Source organism: Watersipora subatra, chromosome 5, assembly GCF_963576615.1.
Source record: "Watersipora subatra chromosome 5, tzWatSuba1.1, whole genome shotgun sequence".
NCBI lineage: Eukaryota > Metazoa > Bryozoa > Gymnolaemata > Cheilostomatida > Watersiporidae > Watersipora > Watersipora subatra.
Window position 1 is genome coordinate 12,032,553 of NC_088712.1, and position 19,647 is coordinate 12,052,199.

The following is a 19,647-nucleotide window of genomic DNA, read 5'->3' on the forward strand; positions in this document are numbered from 1 at the left end:
CGTTTGAATGACTTACATAACTTTTGGTTTGTGCTTCATGATCTGTTTTAGATACTGTATTCATTCACCAGTTTTTTTTTCAAAATTTATAATTTAAATTCTTCTTCAAATTATTGATGTGTTTACCTTTTTTATCGAAGGATTATTGATGCAGGATTTGATAAACTTGGTTGCCATACAAATATAATCTTTAGACAACTAAGAAGTGCAAAGGGGTGTCACGAAGAACTTTGCAAATATAAATTTATACCATTTGAGATTTTACTAGCTTTGAGACCATGCCAGTTTATATTGTGTTCTGCTATATGAAAGCATATTTATAGTTCTAATAATGGCTAACATGGAAGAGATTGTGCCGCCTGCCATAGAATGTGGTTTCTGTTTGAGACAAGGAGTAGCTCTGCCCAATCCCCGCCAGCTTACCTGCAACCATGTACATTGCCTTGAATGTCTCACTGGCTTCTATGATGAGAATAACATCCTGATATGTCCATGGGAAGACTGCAGGTTAGTTGTTAGTGTTCAACATTTTAATTTTGGTTGAGGTTTGAAGGCTGGCCACATTTGCCTATTCAGTTAGAATTTGCTCTGTGCGCATTTACTTCCTATAAAGGGAGTAAAATATTGTATTTCCTTAAATTATATATATTACTTCAAAAATACACTAAGACAAGCAAGTAGATAAAGTCGGTCTTTCAAAATAAACTGAAAGTTGAATGAGCGCACTAACTGAAAGTTTAAAGCCAGTATCAGCTAAACACAGGCACTTTAGTATAATCACTAAGGATTGTAAGTCGCAATGCCGAAATAAAACTTCAGTCTGGTTGATGCTGTACCACTGTGGCAGGAGCTCCATGCTACACATGAGTTTATCTGTCATAGATTTTGCCACACTACCGTGAAATTTTTTGCAACTTGTGACAGGCTGTCAGTATTGCCGAAGTGGTTCACATTACCTACACTATTGTGAATTAATACCGAAATGTTAGGTAGTGTTGACAGCTGCATTGTTTCCCAGAATATCTACAACGTTGCGTAAATGGCATTGGTCTACGATGACCGTGATCAATGAATAATTTGGGAACAAGGGCTGCTATGACACAGTTTAGCACAGTTAGACACACTTTGAGACAGCGTATACTAGCTTTGAGAGATTGAGTGCAATTATATTGATTTAATGATTTGGTTTCATGCCTGAATGAGAATGCTTTGTGTCGGCTATTGTGAACAATCAAATAGAATGGCGCCACCGTTTTAAATCAACAATAAGCCAAAATTAGAGATATACTCGCTTACTTTTCTAATGAAAAGTAAGCTATTGATCTTTTGTAACAACCGGCGACGAGAAAAATCGTTACTGAATCAGCAGCTATTAGAGATCAATGCATGCGTAGTGATAAGTAATTGATCATTATTGACTAGGTTTAGCCTGAAAGTAAGCAAGGAAATATGTGAGATATGATCATTTATGTACTAAATTCTAAACAATCAAGTATTATCCATGCCATCACTGTTGCTTAGCAGCTAATTATGCCATATGTTTTGCAATGTTATATGTTTTCAGTTAATTGTATGGTTAATTTCTGATTACCATAGAAAACATGTGTTATCTTAACTGAAAATACTCACAAAATAGGTTCTCCTATTGTGCTTGCAACAACGAATCCGTCATTGCACAGTTTTAGATGCATTCTCTCAATATATAAAACCTTTGCAAACATATATCTTTAAGTTTCAAAACAGTGATAATATGTTGCGAAAAAGAAAAATTCCTTTTGAAACTTACAAACTAATTGTAATGTTCTCTACAGTTTCCACTAAATAGCTACTGAAAAAATTTGGTCAGTCATTGTGAATATTAAAGCAATCGAATTGATAAAATTGAAAAAAAAGAAATTTCTGGGATTTGACAATTTATGTATTAAACTATTAAACCATCAAGTACTGTCTATGCCAGTCATGTCAAAAGTCCGGCCTGCAGGTCAAATGCGGCCCAGGGTCGATTTTCATGCGGTCCGCAGCCTCTGTCATAAAATCAATAATGTCTGGCCCGCCTAAAGAATTAACCATTTGAAACCTAATTGCCGATTTACAGCATGCGTAGGGCATGTCAACATGTCTAACGGCTAGAGTTCTGGCATTCACATAGCTTTGGTTACAAAAGCAGTTTTGAAGTAGCAGATTAAACCAATCGGATTAATGCTTGCACAGGAGGTTTGACCAGAAATGTCTTATCCATTTGTAACAGTTTTCAAATATCTTCACTTCACTTGATTTAAAATAAGTTTTAATAGAACGGTATCGCGAAAAAATTGGTACGACTCGTTGGTTGGTAGGTTATAAATGATTGTGATGCAAATAAAGAACTTTATGATACTAAATATAATTTTCTACTGTATTTTTAGTCATGAAATATTGATGATCATGCGCTCAATTGATATGATGCTACTGGTAATGTTTTTACGAGTTTTATTGAAACCGTATGAGGTTTTATATTTTTGGCCCGAATAATGGCGATGCACGTTTTTTCTTTGTTTAATGACATTTGCTGCGAGTTGCTCGACCTTGTTACTAATTTTTTAGCAAGTATCCTTGTATTGTGAGCATGTTTAGTTACATTTAATAGAAGTTTGAAAACATAGGATTGTTGCACAGACTGCTTGGGCTTACTGACACCACTAACCAAAACTACAAGGATTCAAAGGGTTAATAAATTGGGCAGAAGCGCTGTTAACTGTGAGTTAAACATTTAAAAATCCAATCAACATTCATGGTTATGGTCATATTTTAAATAAGCCCTGCAGTTGTTGATATGCATATTGCTTGTTCATTTTTTTGTAATTGTGCTTAAAATTCTATAAATACTAAACTCATTATTTCACATTTAAAATGTGATTTGTACTCAAGAGTACAATAACTTCTGTTCAACTGTTACAAAAGAGTTAGTGTTAAAAAGTGAAGTTAAATGGTTATTAAATTTCAATTATGATGTCAATGCAATTTTGAGGTGCTTGTTTCATAGTCTTTCGGTAAGCAACGCAGAATGTATAGACTCCATAACTTCTCAGTTGCTTACCAACTAATTATGTATACCATATCTGTTGCTACGTAATATGCTCTCACCAGATTGTAATGGTTTTTTTTCTGATTACAATGGTTGACAAATGTTATTTTAACAGCACTTACTTGCCAATTGGGTCGCCTGTATGCGCTTGCAATGAAAAATCTGGAATGCATCTGGAACTGAAAAATCAGTCATTTTTCAGTTCTAGATGCATTTGCTAAGATTTAAAGCTTTTACAGAAATTCAACTTTGGGTTTTAAAACAGTAATAATATATTTGTTTTAAAAATGAAATATTTTTTTCCACCATCACGGGTTAATTTGTAATGATATCAATAACTTTCACTAAAGAACAACTAAAGAATTGGTCAGCTATTGTGATTATTAAAGCAACTAGTTCAGTAAAGAGAAGCGTATAATATGCTGAGGCTGAAACATGCTGTGAGTATAATTGATGCTTCTGTGAATCACAGTGCATACAGGAAGTGTGCATAAAAACTATGCAATTCTTTTAATGTACTTGTAAGTAGGTCCAATTTACCAGTCATATTCAGTTAGCATTAAATCAGTAAACAGATTTCACTTAAATATAACGCTTATTATTATACTGTGTATAATAACTGCTATAGGCCTATATATTGTTTTAGTGAGGCAGGCAAGTCGTTATTCTTAGCTCATAAATTATCTGCTAGGAGTTAGGTGAATACCTGCACACATGCCGGCTTCGTACAAGCACATAACTTATTGAATAAGGACTGCTGGCTATAAAGCAAACATGACGCTAAGAACCTGTGTAATATGATATCAATTCAGTTATTGGAACTGATGGATAGACGAGAATAATTCATATAGTTACTAATTTGATCAATCAATACTTTAATACGACACTTGTGCGCTAACGATATGTGTATAGTTCTATGCAATACTGTAGTAGAAAGACTAGAGTGTGATTTTTGATAAGCGAAAAAGGTTCAGAATATTTACTCATGTCATAGCTAGTAGAAACTAATTTGTCAATATTCACAAGTGGCTGGCGGTTATTATATCCCTCAATGGCAACTAACACGTCTAGACTGAGACTTAGTGGATTGAATAAATCAAGTTATGTTCACGAATTTTAAATATGCATTCAGTACTGCACTTTAGAGTAATTTTGTGTAATCGTTTTACTTTCAACAAAAATATCATTACAATTATTTGCTATTAAAAGGTTCACCATGTTTTACTCTGTTGTGTTGTAAGTGTAAAATATGTGTAAATGTGATTACAAGCTCTTAAGAGCTCAAAAACAAACAATTAATCGCAGCCATTACGAAAACGTTTTAGATTGGAATCTATTTATTTTGATGACGCTGTCAAATATTGGGGTCACTGCTTTGATCACTTTAAGTGGAAGGCCAATAACAAGCTCTTCTAACAATAGCAAAAACTTCTCGTAGCGCTAGATTACGACAATCACTTCGTGTTCTACCAAAAAGCCAGTATCATATAAGGAGGCTCGCTATGTTACAGTTTGGTTTCGGCTTGGTCTAACCATGGAGTCTTAATCTAATAATGTGACCAATACTTTCTGCCATATTGCACGAACGAATTCTGCAACATTTTTTGACTACCACAGGTGACCAGCAGGTTCGTCAGGATTATCAGATATTGATATGCACTCCTTCCAGTTGAGGTTAATTAAAAAAAAAATTACTGTAGGTTTTGAGATATTAGTGCTCAAAGCTACAGCATTACAACGATAATGAAATAGACGTGTAAGGACAATTGTATTGGTTTTATTGAATGCGTGAAGGGTGTTTGTGAAAAAATTTTGACGAATGAAGTTGCATGAATGTGTAAACGGAAGCCATTTTGTTCAAATACACCCCATTTGAGCCTTTTTGTAAAAAGATTCTAATCTACGGCCTTTCCGTTATGGCTGCGATCAACTGTTCATATTTGGGCTTTTGAGAGCTTGTAACCACTTTTCTACATATTTTGCGCCTACAACACAGCGGAGTAATACATGGTGAATCTTTTAATATCAAATAACTGAAATATGAATTTCGTTCCAAGTAAACCTTCAAAGTTATATTTTGTTGTCCAGAGGGCAACTCACTTTTCAACAAACTTCAGCAGGTTTTTCCTATACAATTTTTTGCAAAATTGTCATCAAATCTCATGGCCTATTGCGTTATAGCAGTGGTGTAAAAGCTAAAGCTCAATTTTCAATTAGTTTATCATATATTGCTAACACAAAGTCTGTTCATTTCTTTAGATCCTAGTCTAAAAGTCATTAATTTAGCATAAGTATTATTAACTAAGTAAAAATATTCTTGATGCAAGTAAATAGCTAAAATGGAGTCTGTGTAATATTTACAAAAATCAGGTTAGTTTTGATAAGTGTCAGCTTTTGCACCATATTTCAAGATGTCTGTGTCAATCACTTATTACTTTGAAAATTTTCTGTGATAAAACTTTTTCACTAATCACAAACCCGTTTGTGTTTACCTCATTGATTAGTCCATATAATATTTGTCTTTTTATACAAAGTAATATAAATACTGAAATGCTAGATTTGCAGCAACTGTCCTAGATGTAAATATAAAGCAAAAATCTAGAACAATCAGTCATCATCACTGAAATGGTACACATCGCAGAGGCTGTCATAGAGTCCTGGCAGTCTATCTGCTTATCAGGAAAGTTACATGTATATCGCTGTAACCCTTGCAATGAATGATAGTTGCTTTATGGATGCCATTAGTTTATGATGTGAATAGCCAATGAATAATCATCAAGTAGACAACTCCAACTTATGATAGACTTGTGTGAATGGCTAAAAGGGCAACAGGCTATAAAGTAAACAAAATGCTAAGAGAATCTGTGTAATGATTAAGACTCAGAACTTTCCTAGAAAACTTCACAGCTTTAACTCATTCGCAACCATCGCGAATTGAATAGCAAATTTATACCGTAGCTAGGCTTCCAATGCAAGATATCTCGCCTTGGAAATTTACCCATTAGGTGTACAGCTATTTCTAAGTTATAGAAGAAAGTTTTTGATTAGTTACAAAAATAAAGTGTTTGCCAATCAGAAAAACTTACAGTTATGCCTCAATGATATTTCTGCCAAAAGTTATAACCAAAATACTAAACCCATATCGATGTCTGACTAAACCTGAAATCATCATAAAACTAAAATGTTATTGTTCGCAACCAATTTTTTTCCAACTCCAGAAATCAATATGCAGAGTCAGAAGTGGTAAGACAGTAGAAAACGGCATAACTCAAATTAAAACATTATTTGTAATGTTTCAAAATCTTTATTATTTTAAAATTTTGCCAATTTAAATCGTTATGCTCAAATACAAATGCACTTTCTAAGCAGTAAGTTGTAGTCAGACTACTGAGTCTTACTACTCAAGAACAGAGTTATTGAACATGCTTTTATTATTTGAAACATGTTAATAACAATTTATTTGAGTTATAGTGACATGTAGATTTGCTATGTTTTAGTTTGAAGGATGATACCCGTAAGGAAAAGTTTGAAATTTAAATTTCATTACTTTTACGTTCATGACTAACTGTTATTTATAAAAATATAATTTATAACTGTGTATTCTATATATCCAAACAATAATTTTAGCTAAACTGCTTACATTTTCAACTATTTTATTTCAAAATTCTAAATGATTCAGCAAGTAAAAGTTTTTGAAAATCAAAAATTTTCTAAAACTGCTTATTTGAGACACACGCCTACATGTAAGTAATATGAAGTCTTTATCTGAATTTTAGATTCTTTGAAAGAGGAGACTTGGCTGGTTATTTTAAAAACTGAATGGGTAACCTAACTCAAGTCTGTTTTTTGTGTAGTAGTAAGTTAAATTATAGTCTCACTGATGTGAAAAGTTGCAAGCACTAGTAAATTTATATTTGCAATCACAAGTGAGAAGGATATGCTATACCTTTTCTATTATTTTGTATATAACAGGGACAAGGTAAATACTCTTTAATGTATCAAAACAGAAGTACTAAGCTTTAGTTTGATTTCATGGTTACAATGACAAGTGGAAAGTTATATGCTTATAGTAAAAAATGAATGATGAGAATTTTTTTTTGCATTTGATTCAACAGGTCTAGACAGCGAGCAAAGTGTAAAACTTTAGTAATTTTATTAATTTTTTCCATATAAAAATGCAATACTATACATAGTATTTTTGTTGTAAAAGGGTTCGGAAAGCATACCGGTGATGGGCATAGTTTTTAGCCTGCCTATTAGTAGCACTGCTGATGAAAACAAATATTCTTAGCAAACCTATGATTGTCACTGGCCACCATTTTAGATATTTTTTAAGAAAAGGAAGATGAATTTTTATAAACAATTCAATGCTTGATCGTATATGCTAAAAGTATAGCTTCATACTAATAATACACAATATATGGCACACATATGTAGTGCCAATAATTTAGGCAAGTGAATGAATAGTTAAATTGATTTAAAAATATTATACAAATTCGAGCATTGCATGAATTCATTGCGAGAACAGACAACTCTATATTGTGAAAACATATTTAGAAAAGAAGAAAACTGGTATCAGCTAAATACAACCAAGGCACACAATCACTAAAAGCTGCATGATGTAAAGTAAACACAGTGCTAAGAGTTATAGTGTAAAGATTGAGATTTGTAGCTAAACTCCATGCCTTCCTGCTTGCTATTTGTACAAAGGGTTATATGTACCAATTTGATGCCACTTGCAGAGATCTATTGGATCTATGATATAGTAAGAAAGAAAATAACCAAAACTAAATCAGCAAAAACGTACAAAACAACTCGCAAAACTATTGTGTTATTTTTAACATTTTTCTCAAACTTTTTTTCAATATGCTTAAACTGCTTAGCAATCTTTAAATAAATGAGAACTTGGAACAAAAGCCAAAAATAAAACTGATCATTAAGAAAATGAATACTTACAATCGAATTCTGCAGATGCCATGAAGTCAACATCCTTTGTCACAAAACAAAATTTTTTATCTCTTCATGAATATAATGATTTGTGTGAAAGTTCTTACAAGGCAAACGACTAGCTATTGTCATTCTGTTAAATATTTTGTTGAAATTACAGAAATACTGACAAAATGCTCAAACCATGCACAAAGTAAGTACAAGTACTATCCGTAAGCATTAGGAGCAGCAAGCTATGCAGTAAATGCAGTGCTAAAAGCCCTTGTACAGTGATTAGGATTCCTGGCTTAAAAGAGGGCCCTCATCTCTTTATTGTGATTGAGCAAACATATTGAAATTGTAATGGACAGCAGCCTTTGTTCATATCAAATGTGCTAATAGGAAGGATATTATCACAGGGTTTACTGAATCAGAAAGAACTGAGTCTCAGTTGTTAATTAATACCTTTAACTAGAGTATTTACCCACCCAATAGCTATTCAAAAAGCAGTTTATTTGGATGTGCAAGTGCATGATTATTATTTCCCCTCCATTGTTGAAATTTATAAATTTAGACCACATGCAAGCAGAGCAAATATCAGGAATTTTATCATTTTGTCATGTTATAACTACCTAAGTAATAAAATATTGCATTTTTTTCATTGGAAGTTATGCAGGAACGTTGATAGACGACAGCGTTTTAATATTTGTTAATGTTTGGAAGTTGGCAAAGTTTGCCTTTTAAGATTGTTTGACACAAAGTATGTGTATGAGTGCTCCTCTAAAACATAATCTAAAAATGTTTTCAGATTTGGTTTGGTTTGTTGTTGTTATTTAATTAGCTAGGAGAAAATTACCATCATAAGGTTTGCTAATAACCATTCACAATGCAGTAACTATTTGATAGAAATCTTGTCAATGCTCGCAGAGGTCTTACACCCGGAACCAGTTAATTAAAATAGTTCTACGTATATATTGATGAGAACTGCAATTAAACACACTGCTAAGAGCTATTGTAAGGACCTAATAATTCAATGATTATAGCTCTTAGATAGATGAGCAGGTTTTATGTCTGCCAATGTAAACACACTGTGCTTCTATGACACGCGTGATTTACAAATTTGAGGCACGTAAACAGTTAAAGATAGTTAATTTGGCTTTAGTCACATTAAAAATGGAGATTACTGGTGGCTGTATAAAGTCACGTTTCACTGAAGCAAACGGAACCAAGCCTCATTGTTTAAATAAATCATGCACCAGTGTATTGATGTTCACAATTACAATTAAAAAGTGATGTTTCTGAAATTGACTGTGTTTTTCAGTAACCATAAAACATACATAAACTTTATTTCTAACTTTTGTTGAATGCCAGAACAAAGACTATAAAACTTTGTCAAGTAGTCAATTTATTTCGAAGACAAAGGATAAAGCTGTGATAATCAATATTCACTGTTGAGAAACAATTATTGATGAATAGTTAGTGAACATCGTACAGTTGTTTTTGCTGTTTGAAGAGCAAATCAGTAATTTATAAACCTTCAGTTTTTATTGTGTTTTATTTTTTCAAATTTACCAACCTCTGGCTAACCAAATTAGTCAAAGCAGCAATTGTAAGTACCAAATCATTCAGTTTTCAATTTACTTTACCACAAGTTGTTAACAACTACTCCGAGTTTAAATATTTGTTTAAAACACAGTATACAAATGCCATATTTTCATTATATAGTAGGGGTAACCGGGCACAGTGGACATAGGGGCACAGTGAACACCACTCTTTTTTCAGAGATACAATTAGTTGAGTGTTGTCACACCAGTTATAGTTTATAGGAAATGATGACAGATGTTTGCTTTTATTATTTGGTAATAGATAGCTACAAGAGCAAAATCTCAGGTGAGTAAAATGTAATTTTTCATGGTAAAAGTAATGTATGACTTGCAAGCTAAAAATGAACATATACATTACACTGTGATAGGTATGTATCTCTTAATGTGAATAAAGATAGGCATAAATGTTCTCCTCTTTTTACAATATTCAACATAAACTATGGATGGAAGCTGTGAAAATTTCAGCTCAATTTTTCTCACATGGCAGGGTCGGGGCACAGTGAACAATTTAAAGTGGGGCACAGTGAACATGGTCCACTATACCCCGCTTTATTATCAGTGCTCCTACACCAAAACAAGAGTGATAAAAAGACAATTTTAAGTTAAAATACAAATAGGCTAACTTTGATACGCTTTCCCCTCAAATCTCCAACGCTCCTTGTACCAATAATAATCTTTTCAACCCACTAAGTTTAGTTGCTTCGACTTACTTTTCCTCAAATTTAAGACAGTTTTTAAAAGGCATTTGTTTATACATATTATTTTTAAATAAAAATATCAAGATTGAGACCGCTATTACAAAAGAGAGAGATGGTGTGTACATATAAGAAAATGGCTGATGACCATGAGAAAAATCGAAACCCTGCTGCTGAAATTAGACTGCCGTGAAGATGGTGAGGAAAGCCTAGCAGTGTGCAGGGTCGCTGAGAACCTGAAGATCTTGAGAATTATCATGACTCATTATGTAAATTAGAAAAAAGACAAAGGAACAAAGAATGTTGAGTCCTTTTCCAAAACAACAAATAGAACAGCTTTTACAGTCATCAAGAACTGTTACTGAAATAATACCTTGCTCACTGCTTTAAGGCGTCATCACAGGCTGACAGAGAAACAACTAAGAAAGTTAGCACGGGACTATGCTAAACAAAGCCATTGTAGCTATCCTCTCAGATGGGATGAGAACGAATGTGTTGGGGAAGATTGAATAAGTGGGTACTTGAAAAGACACAGAGAGAGATATTCAGCTGAATACATTGGTTTTTCTTGTCACCCGTTTGCTTGTGCAGTAAATAATAAATATAATTTTATATAACTCACAAGGATAAATAAATTACATTAAAATTACTTTGATTTGAGAACATTATGATGGAATATAAGTGATGTCCAGCGTGCCCCAGGTCATGGACCACTGTACCCCAGCCATGGGGCACAGTGGTCCAAAAATTTCATCTTATGTAACACGCAATATTTTTTACAAGGATTGACATAGAGCCAGAAGGCTTTCAGATATGTTAGCAAACATATTTCTTTTGCTTTCCTATTAATTCAAACTTAATCGATCGAGGATGAACTGAGAAATCTTGAATAAAGTCAAAAACGGCCCACTGTGCCCCCGTTACCCCTACTAGAGGCATGAAAAAACAATTTTAGGAAAAACAGTAGTGATTATCATAATATATTAATTAAATATTGGTTACATTTTAATTAAATATAGGTAACATATTAATTAAGTATTGATAATTTTTCATGAAAGTTGTCAAATTGGTACCAGCTAAATACAAACCTAATGTACATAATTAAGAGCTGCAAGTTATTTAAAAACCCCATGCTAGGAGCCTGCGTGCAATTTTTAGGACTTTTGAATAAACTACAGTAATTGCCTCATGATCATTATTTTAGTCAATCAAATACTGAAGCAGCCTGTTTTACTAGACATTTCAAAAATATTAGAGTAAAGTGACACTCTTTACGGATGTAAATGGAACCAAGTTTCATTTTTATGAAGAATTGCCAAAAATCAAGTATTGAAATAACTGTAATACTAAAATAACTGCTAAACTGAATATTAAAGTAACTAATAATTATTATCTTTTCTTGCTTCTGATAAATTAATTGTAGATGTTGAGGAAGCAGGAAAAAATGTAAGTGTCACGTTACTTTATCACAAATATTTGTATTTAGTCACATGTTTTATTATTGTCTAAATAATAAAGTACTATAACCACTATAATCACTTCTTCATGTCTGAATATGCATATTTTGATTAACCAGATTGTTGCCAGCATATGGATCACAATTTTTTAGCAGACCTGGAGTTTTCACGTGTGAATGTTTCAAATAGATTTTACAGAAAGAAAGAAAGAGGGACTGGCTAATACTTGCCCATATATGTTAGGCGCAAGCAACACATTTTTTTAACAAAACTTTAGGCCTTGTCGCACGATAACATATAGTAATACTTACAATATTTCGCTGGCTCACATTAAACAATCATGACAAAGGTCACATGACAATGGTCACAAGGTCACAAGACAATTTTTATAATCGCGAAATAAATGTGAACTTAAGTCTTGCACGGTCAGGATTCATCTTGATCGCAAAAACAGATAGGAAAATAATGTTGGAATCAATTTTGAAAAGTCTGATTCTGATGACAATTAAATACAACTCCTCACAGGTTCAATAAGAGCTGCAAGCTGCTAAGTCAATAGACTAATAAAAGTTGATGTACCTTGCTTGACAATGTTGGTTTAGAAATGTGCGTAAACTATTCTTTTCATAAAATCTTAGTAGAATTAATATGAAAACTGTTGATATTTTTATCATATGTTCTGAACTATGGAGGCTTGAAGTGATGTGACTGCTAGCAAGTTTCGATATTGAAATCAACACCATTCACTGCTGTTGAAACACTCAGATCAAACAGAAGTGAAATTATGGTGTCTATAGTACCAAAGAGCTTCAACACACTAGCATATATACACTGTAGCAATGATAACAATTAGTGTTGTCATTTTTACACATTATTCTTCTGGTTGCTTTATCCAGGATCATGTTCAGTCAACCAATTTTTGAAAAACCGTGAGTCAGAACACTTAAAACAGAGACAATTACAAATAATAAGGAAGCAACAATTTTACTAATGGAATCTAATAAAATTTTTTGTGAGTTTTCTTTAAAAAACATTCAATATTGTCACTGTAATCAATCTTATACAGAGACTTCGTGAGTGGCTGAAGCACCTATCTAAAGATTAGCTAGTAGTAACTAGTAAAGATACAATCGCCTTTTTGTTTGAACTGGAGCGAACCAAGCGTAGATGTTTTTTTTAATATTGGCAAGGACTAAAGCTTTCACACAAAGGCAGTGTGAAATAAGCATTCTAGGTATAAAAGGCAATCTGCTGATGGTTATTACCCCTCCTTGTTTTACATGTACTTTGACTAATCTAGGCAGCGAGTAGACAGAGCAAGATTTTAAGTTCCCACCAGTTTAGTAAATCTCATATTATTAAACTGTAATAAGAGAAATATTGTGCATATAATCTAACAAAATGCAGAATAGAAAGGATTATAGTTAATTAACCACTTTGGTATGTCACATGCTTGGTTTCAACTAAACGTGTACACACGATGTTGTATATACTAAACATTTTAAAAACAGTGAAGTTTAGTTGTATTTTATCCATTCAGTAAAAAATTCCCCCACATATCGAATACTAGTGGCTTTTCGATTAAAATGTGGATATTCATCACATTTTATCTATGAAATTTGATTTGTAAGTACTGTGACTGTTTTTAACTTTTCTCCCTTGAATAACTGGTACATTTACATATTGATCACTAGTGGCTCAGTAATAATAATACCTTTTGATCTACACAAATATTTTATTTTCCATTTCAACAAAATACTTAATCAGAATAATTCAGGGTGAGGCCAAGCTGCCATCATATGTTTCTTCATGCAAACATAGCCTTTTTAATGTCTTAGGAACTTGGATAGCATTAATGTTCTTTATCATTACACAATTGATAGCTGAAGTATCGTTGATGCACCTAATTCTATGATTTAAATTTTAGATAACGTAAAGAGTTAACATGAAGTTTTTGAATCCTTCTAACTCAGAATTGCATATACCATAAATAAGGCAAGTTGTGAACATTTTCGAATTCGAGATGAATAACGACAATCATGTAGTTAGCTTTCCAAAAAATGCTTTTTCTCGCTCATAATTTGGGAGAGAAAGTACCACATATAATATATTTATAACTGGTACTACGTTTGTCTAGCTCACAATGAGATATTGTTAGGCGTGTTGATAGAGCATAGAGAATAAATAATCAGGTACTCGCTGTATTCAGAATTACTTGAAGTTATTGAATGATATATGTGTTAGAATGTGGATCAAGCTGAATGTCATGAGTTGTAGTCTCGTCTAAAATTATCTTTGAAAATAATCTCTAGCCGTGATGATGCGTAGAAAGACTGAATAGTACCAAAGTAGTAATGGCAAGGTATAATTTTGTTTTGCTAATTTTAAGCAACAGCTTAAGCCAATCCAACTAGTTCTTGAACAAAGCATTAAATTAGAAATTTTCCTACCATTTCAACAGTGTTAAAATATTTTCATCTCTTATCTTTATTACAATAACAAATTTTGTAGGAGCAATATCACATGAAAGAAACGGATACAACTAGTTCACTATAGTATGTCATGAATAATTGTGGAACAAATAGATAAGTTTATGTTACTAACTACAATTTTCCAGTATATTTGTGCTATAAAACAATGATGAAAATGTCATTAATGAATATGATGCTAATGTAAATATTTTACAAGCTTTCAAAAATTAAAAACAAATTTTTGTTTAGTTTGGCGACAAATACTGCCTGAATGTATTACTAGCGTTTTGTCAACTATTATTGTATTATGAGCACATTTTGAAACATTCAACCAAAAAATTTAAAAACTTCGAATTTTTGGACAAGTTGCCTAGGATGACCGACAAGGTATTGACAAGGACGAACAAGATAAATCAAGATACAAACCATTTAAACCAAACAAAGTTGCTGATACTAACCAGCACTAGAATAGTAACTTTGCATTTATTAAAATAAAACATCATGTCTATTTATCCCTTTTGAAGGGCTAAGGAGGTAAGGGCTTGAAAGGATTTCTAGATTAGACAATTTACATGTATATTACTATTCGAAGCCCTTATGGCCTAGGCGTTCCAAAAATGGACTGCTCACTTGGTGGAAGCATCTAGTGCAATTCATTTACTGACATAGCAGCTATATGTATTAGCTGATAAAACTGCAGGAAGTTGATGCGAGTTACAGAGCTACTGCAGTCACCCTATAAACACTTCACAATGCACATTAGAGTTAAAAATGCCAACAAGGTTTTCTCTTTTTGCTGCTTTGACATTCCTTTTTATTTTCGTAAAAGCATTTGCGTAAAAGCATTATCTACCGGCACCATTTGTATTGTCACCAAAGGTAAAACTACAGCCCTAACAGACTAAAAATTGCTGCTGTCTGGCTTCTCTGCTAACCCAGGCCCCTGCCTGGTAGTAAATACAATTTAAATTCAGTACGTGTAGTGTATATATCAAAAATTACTAACAAAATGTTCACATTTGAAAATATAGCTACCTATATAATTGTAGTTTATTTAATGGATATGATCTGCAATGCAATGTAACATTACAAAGTCCTGTGTTCGGTTCATATCGTAGGGAGTTATTACCGTCAATACAGACATATAACATTATTTTTGATTCTAACTTTATTGAATTTAGATTTTTAAACCCACACGTCAAACTAAGTTCTAATACATGTATGTAGATGTTCTTGACTATTTTACTGAGCTTCAATCTTATCATTGCTAAAATTTCATCATCACTAAAATTTGATTACTTATCAGTTACTGGCTCATTTTCACTCTAACTTTTAGCTGACATCATAAAAACATTTTTCAACTTAATTTGGCCAGAAAGCCAAACAATGTTGTTTTTATAATGAAACAATTTTTGTGAGCAGATAAATGTTTAGAACGGGCTGTTCCTGACAAGGAAAGTGTCAGTAACTCTGGGCATTTTTCAAACGAACTGAAGTTTTTCAACTTTTAATTAATATCTCTAAATATATCTAAATGTGCTCATAATACACTTATATTTGGTAAACACTGGTGAACTAGTAGGGCAACTCAGAGCAAATGTCATCAAACAGAATAGAACAGTAGTTCACCATTATTCTGGGTGAAAGCATAAAAGTTCCTCCAATTTTATAAACTTGTAAAAAACTTACAATAGTATTAACCCTTTCACTGCTAACCATGTACGAATTCGGGTATATGCTAAGTGCCAGCAATTTTACCAAAAATTGCTGATGCTGCTTTGTGATATGTAAACAGTATTTTTTCCAATTTCAATCTCTACCTAGAACATTTTTGTTACATATTTTAATTTTCCAACATTTTCACCAACATTGCTATGCACAAATTCAATGGATCTGTAATTTGTGCGATGATAAAGCTATGGGAAGCTAGAAGAAAGTCGCAATAATACGCCTACGGCAGTCGTCCCACGAAAACGAGTTTTTTTTTAAAGCAATCGCAACTCCAACTTTCACACTAAGTTGGAAGGAAAATATTACGGACCACTTTTTACTAGAGGAATGGCAAACTGAAATTTTTTTTATCTATTACAAGCGTTTTGAGAACGTTTTGGATAAATAGAACATTGAAGTCCTCGCAATTTCCATGTACCTAATAAGCACAACAACTGCCTATGTTGAGCTCGGTAAAAATTTTTGTTGAATTGATATGGTGAAATGAAACCTAATAAAAATATGTGTACCAAACTTCTTGTAAGGAATTGTTTTTTCACATGCACATGAATATTTTATGTTTATTATGTTATAGTCAAGTCTGTGAGGTGCCCCTCAACCAGCTGCCAGCCTACGATCTATCCAAGAATAAGCCGAAGTCATGTGATCTCTGCGCAAAGAAAGGACTGGATAACGAGCAAGCATTTTCCTACTGTCCCCTGTGCGATACCATTTATTGTGTAAAGCATCATGAGGTACATATGAATGAGTTGATAGCTTATTTTTTATTCAACATTTCAGCATCAGGCATTGAGGAATAATTAAACTTGTAAGTTATCAAAATTGCCTCACTAATTAACAATTCACTGCTGAATATGGTTATTATGGTTATCTGTAATGGATCTCATTTTGTAGCTGTCTAGCAAATTTTGCTGGTTACATTTCATTTGTTTAGATGTGCTGATCAAGCCAGAGTTTTTATAGTGTGAACTGAAAAAGTATTGCTGCTAATTATCTTTAAAAGTTTAAGTCAGATTTTCTCTGCATCACAAGTGATGAACAACAAGAAAACCATTCACATCATAGTTACCATTTATTTAATATTGTCAAGGTTTGAGCAAACTAGAGCTTTTAAAAATTTTCCTCATTTGTGCTACAAATACTGTTGCTATCTTTGCTACAACTAACCACCAAGACTTACTTCGTTATCATCACAGTCTTAGTAATTTCAGCCATCAGTCTTTTTAAATTGTGGTACTCTTTTAAATTGTAGTTTTGAAGTAATATGTTTTCTGTCAAATTAGGAATATGTGGTTGAAACCAACTGTGGTTGTTTATAGGGTAATGACTTTTTTGTAATTATTTATGATCAACCACAGTCAATAACTGCCTGGTAATTAGATGATATCCATTCTCGATTGATAAGCAACTGTTTTGTTAATCAATTGTTTTCATTCCTCAGTAACTATCAGTAAAAAGAGGTTAGGAAAAGTTATTAAATGGGTTTAGTAAGTCTAAAATATTAACTTGATTAAAAAATCATATTTTTGTAAAAATTAGTTCGTTTTTAGTGCTTTGTATTTGAAAATTACAATTGTGCAATCACATTGAAATACATAGTGAATAGGAATCTGCTAACTCCAGAATTGGGTTGATTACATACACATTTATAGTGTGAACAGTGTTGTTGGTCACCTGAAGTAACTATCAAACTTTTTGAATATCTTTCTCATCGCACCTTCGAATCATTTTTGAACACCCCATTTATCTAGATTTGAGTCACTTTTGACATTTGTTCTGACCCATTTTACATTTTAGTTTCATCAAGAGTACCATGAAGAGATTGGAAAAGCCCATCCAACCATAAACATGGAGCAGTATGAGCTACTGAAGAGTCAGCAAAGCAGAGTCTGCGCTGATCATGGTGACAAGCCAGTCAGTTTGGGATGTGATAAATGTCTGAAGATGATCTGCATTGAATGCGTTCGCAAAGCCAAGTTTTGTGATGATGGTAAACAGTAACGATAATGAAATTATTGTGCGTAGACTATAAGGAGAACTTGGATTATTGTAGCGCAAAGTAAACTCTCTGAATTTGTCTTTAAAATTTTGTAATTATCATTGATTGGAATTAAATAGTTTACCTCATGAACTAACTGTCCCAGTTAGATTATTAACATACATAGAGTAACTTTTATAAGTAATACAATGCAGGGGGCTTTCATTTAAAAATGATTTTATCGAGACACCCTTGCCATGCTACTGGTATTATATACTTTTGATCACTAGATTAGTGACGGGCCATTGATAAAATTGTTTGAACTATTTCACATTCATTTTTATTAGATATAATAATTTTGTTAAAACTTCACCCTCATTTTAATATCTCACACATAAACTATTTTATTAACTGTATTTTATTAACTTTGTAACATAGACATTAAGGATACGGTAATAACTGTAACAATTAATTTTTATACTAGCCACTGCTAGCCATTGACAAGTTTACAACTTAAACTTAAAAACAATTAGTATCACTAAATGTTGTCTTGTTTTTGTCAAGGCTCTATCTCTTTCAAAACCTGCAATTTTAAACCAGAACTATTTGAGTAACAATCAGCTATTTTTTTCTGGTAATTAAAATAGTTGTAAAAGTTTTAATGCGAACTTTTTATTCCAGGAGAGACACATCAGCTGATGTCATTGGAGGACCTTGTTGACCAACTTACTGATGAAATCAACAAGCTAAAGAAAGGTATAATTAAGAAAGAAGAGAGATTGGAACAAATCTTCAAGTTCACCTCTCAAACACTTGCTGAGTATGACAAGGAAACTGCTGAGACAGTGCAAAAGATTCAGCATAAAAGGGATGCGCAGGTTGTAATGACATTGACAAGTCTTTAGCAGAGCATTTTTTAACTCATGCTATCAGTTAACAAGATAATCTTAGTTAAAGCACATAAATTACATAATTTTTTTATTATATATTTCAATACGTCAGAGTCTTGGCTTTCGAATGAGCTTATATTCAATACACAAAAAATAATAGAACTATGAAAAATGATGTGTCAAAAGTACGCCCTGCAAAAAAAAACACTTGGTTCAGGTACTCAAAATGTGGCGTCATAATTTTCATTTAGCCTTAGGTCGTCGATCTCTTTCACTGCCATTGAGGCTGCGTTTTTCTGTGACAATCGGTGCTGTTAAGCCCGGAGAGCGCTAATAATAAACTAAGATTCTAGATAATCAACAATGCCCGTGATCGTGCTAACGCCTCGACCAACACAAACACATGTTCTGGGTTAATTAAATATGCTTAAATAAATGTACTGTCATTAATAAAGGTAATGAAATCACATCGATTAAATAATGACCTGCGGTTGCGTGTCCCTAAAACTAAAGGTCAATCGCACTTTCGCGAGATCACGCAATGCTTGAAATTAATTAGTCTCAGTCGCCACCCTTAACATCGCATTAAAAATAAAGAGCTAGTGCATAATATCATCGGGAAAATATAGTATGGTTCTTGGAGTCTGAGGTACCTATCATAGAAACAATATGTACATAGAGAACTAATGACACTGATTCCTTTGGCATCTTCATTCGTTCTCTGGAGTTGTCCTACCTTCGCCTGCCACTACCGTCATTATCGTCACTTTCGTAGTTGATAAATAAGCGATAAGAACACACAACAACGAATATGGTAATTGTGACGTCACA

The 19,647-nt window shown here is 32.9% G+C and overlaps 1 protein-coding gene across 1 annotated transcript; it reads left to right on the top strand.

Annotated features, from left to right (window-relative positions):
- The first annotated feature begins 331 nt into the window (after positions 1-331).
- LOC137397120 (uncharacterized) lies at positions 332-18,831 on the top strand. Its single transcript, XM_068083406.1, has 4 exons — positions 332-507; positions 16,523-16,682; positions 17,746-17,938; positions 18,608-18,831. The coding sequence occupies exons 1-4, from the start codon at positions 332-334 to the stop codon at positions 18,829-18,831; spliced, it is 753 nt and encodes a 250-aa protein (XP_067939507.1).
- Positions 18,832-19,647: the final 816 nt, after the last annotated feature.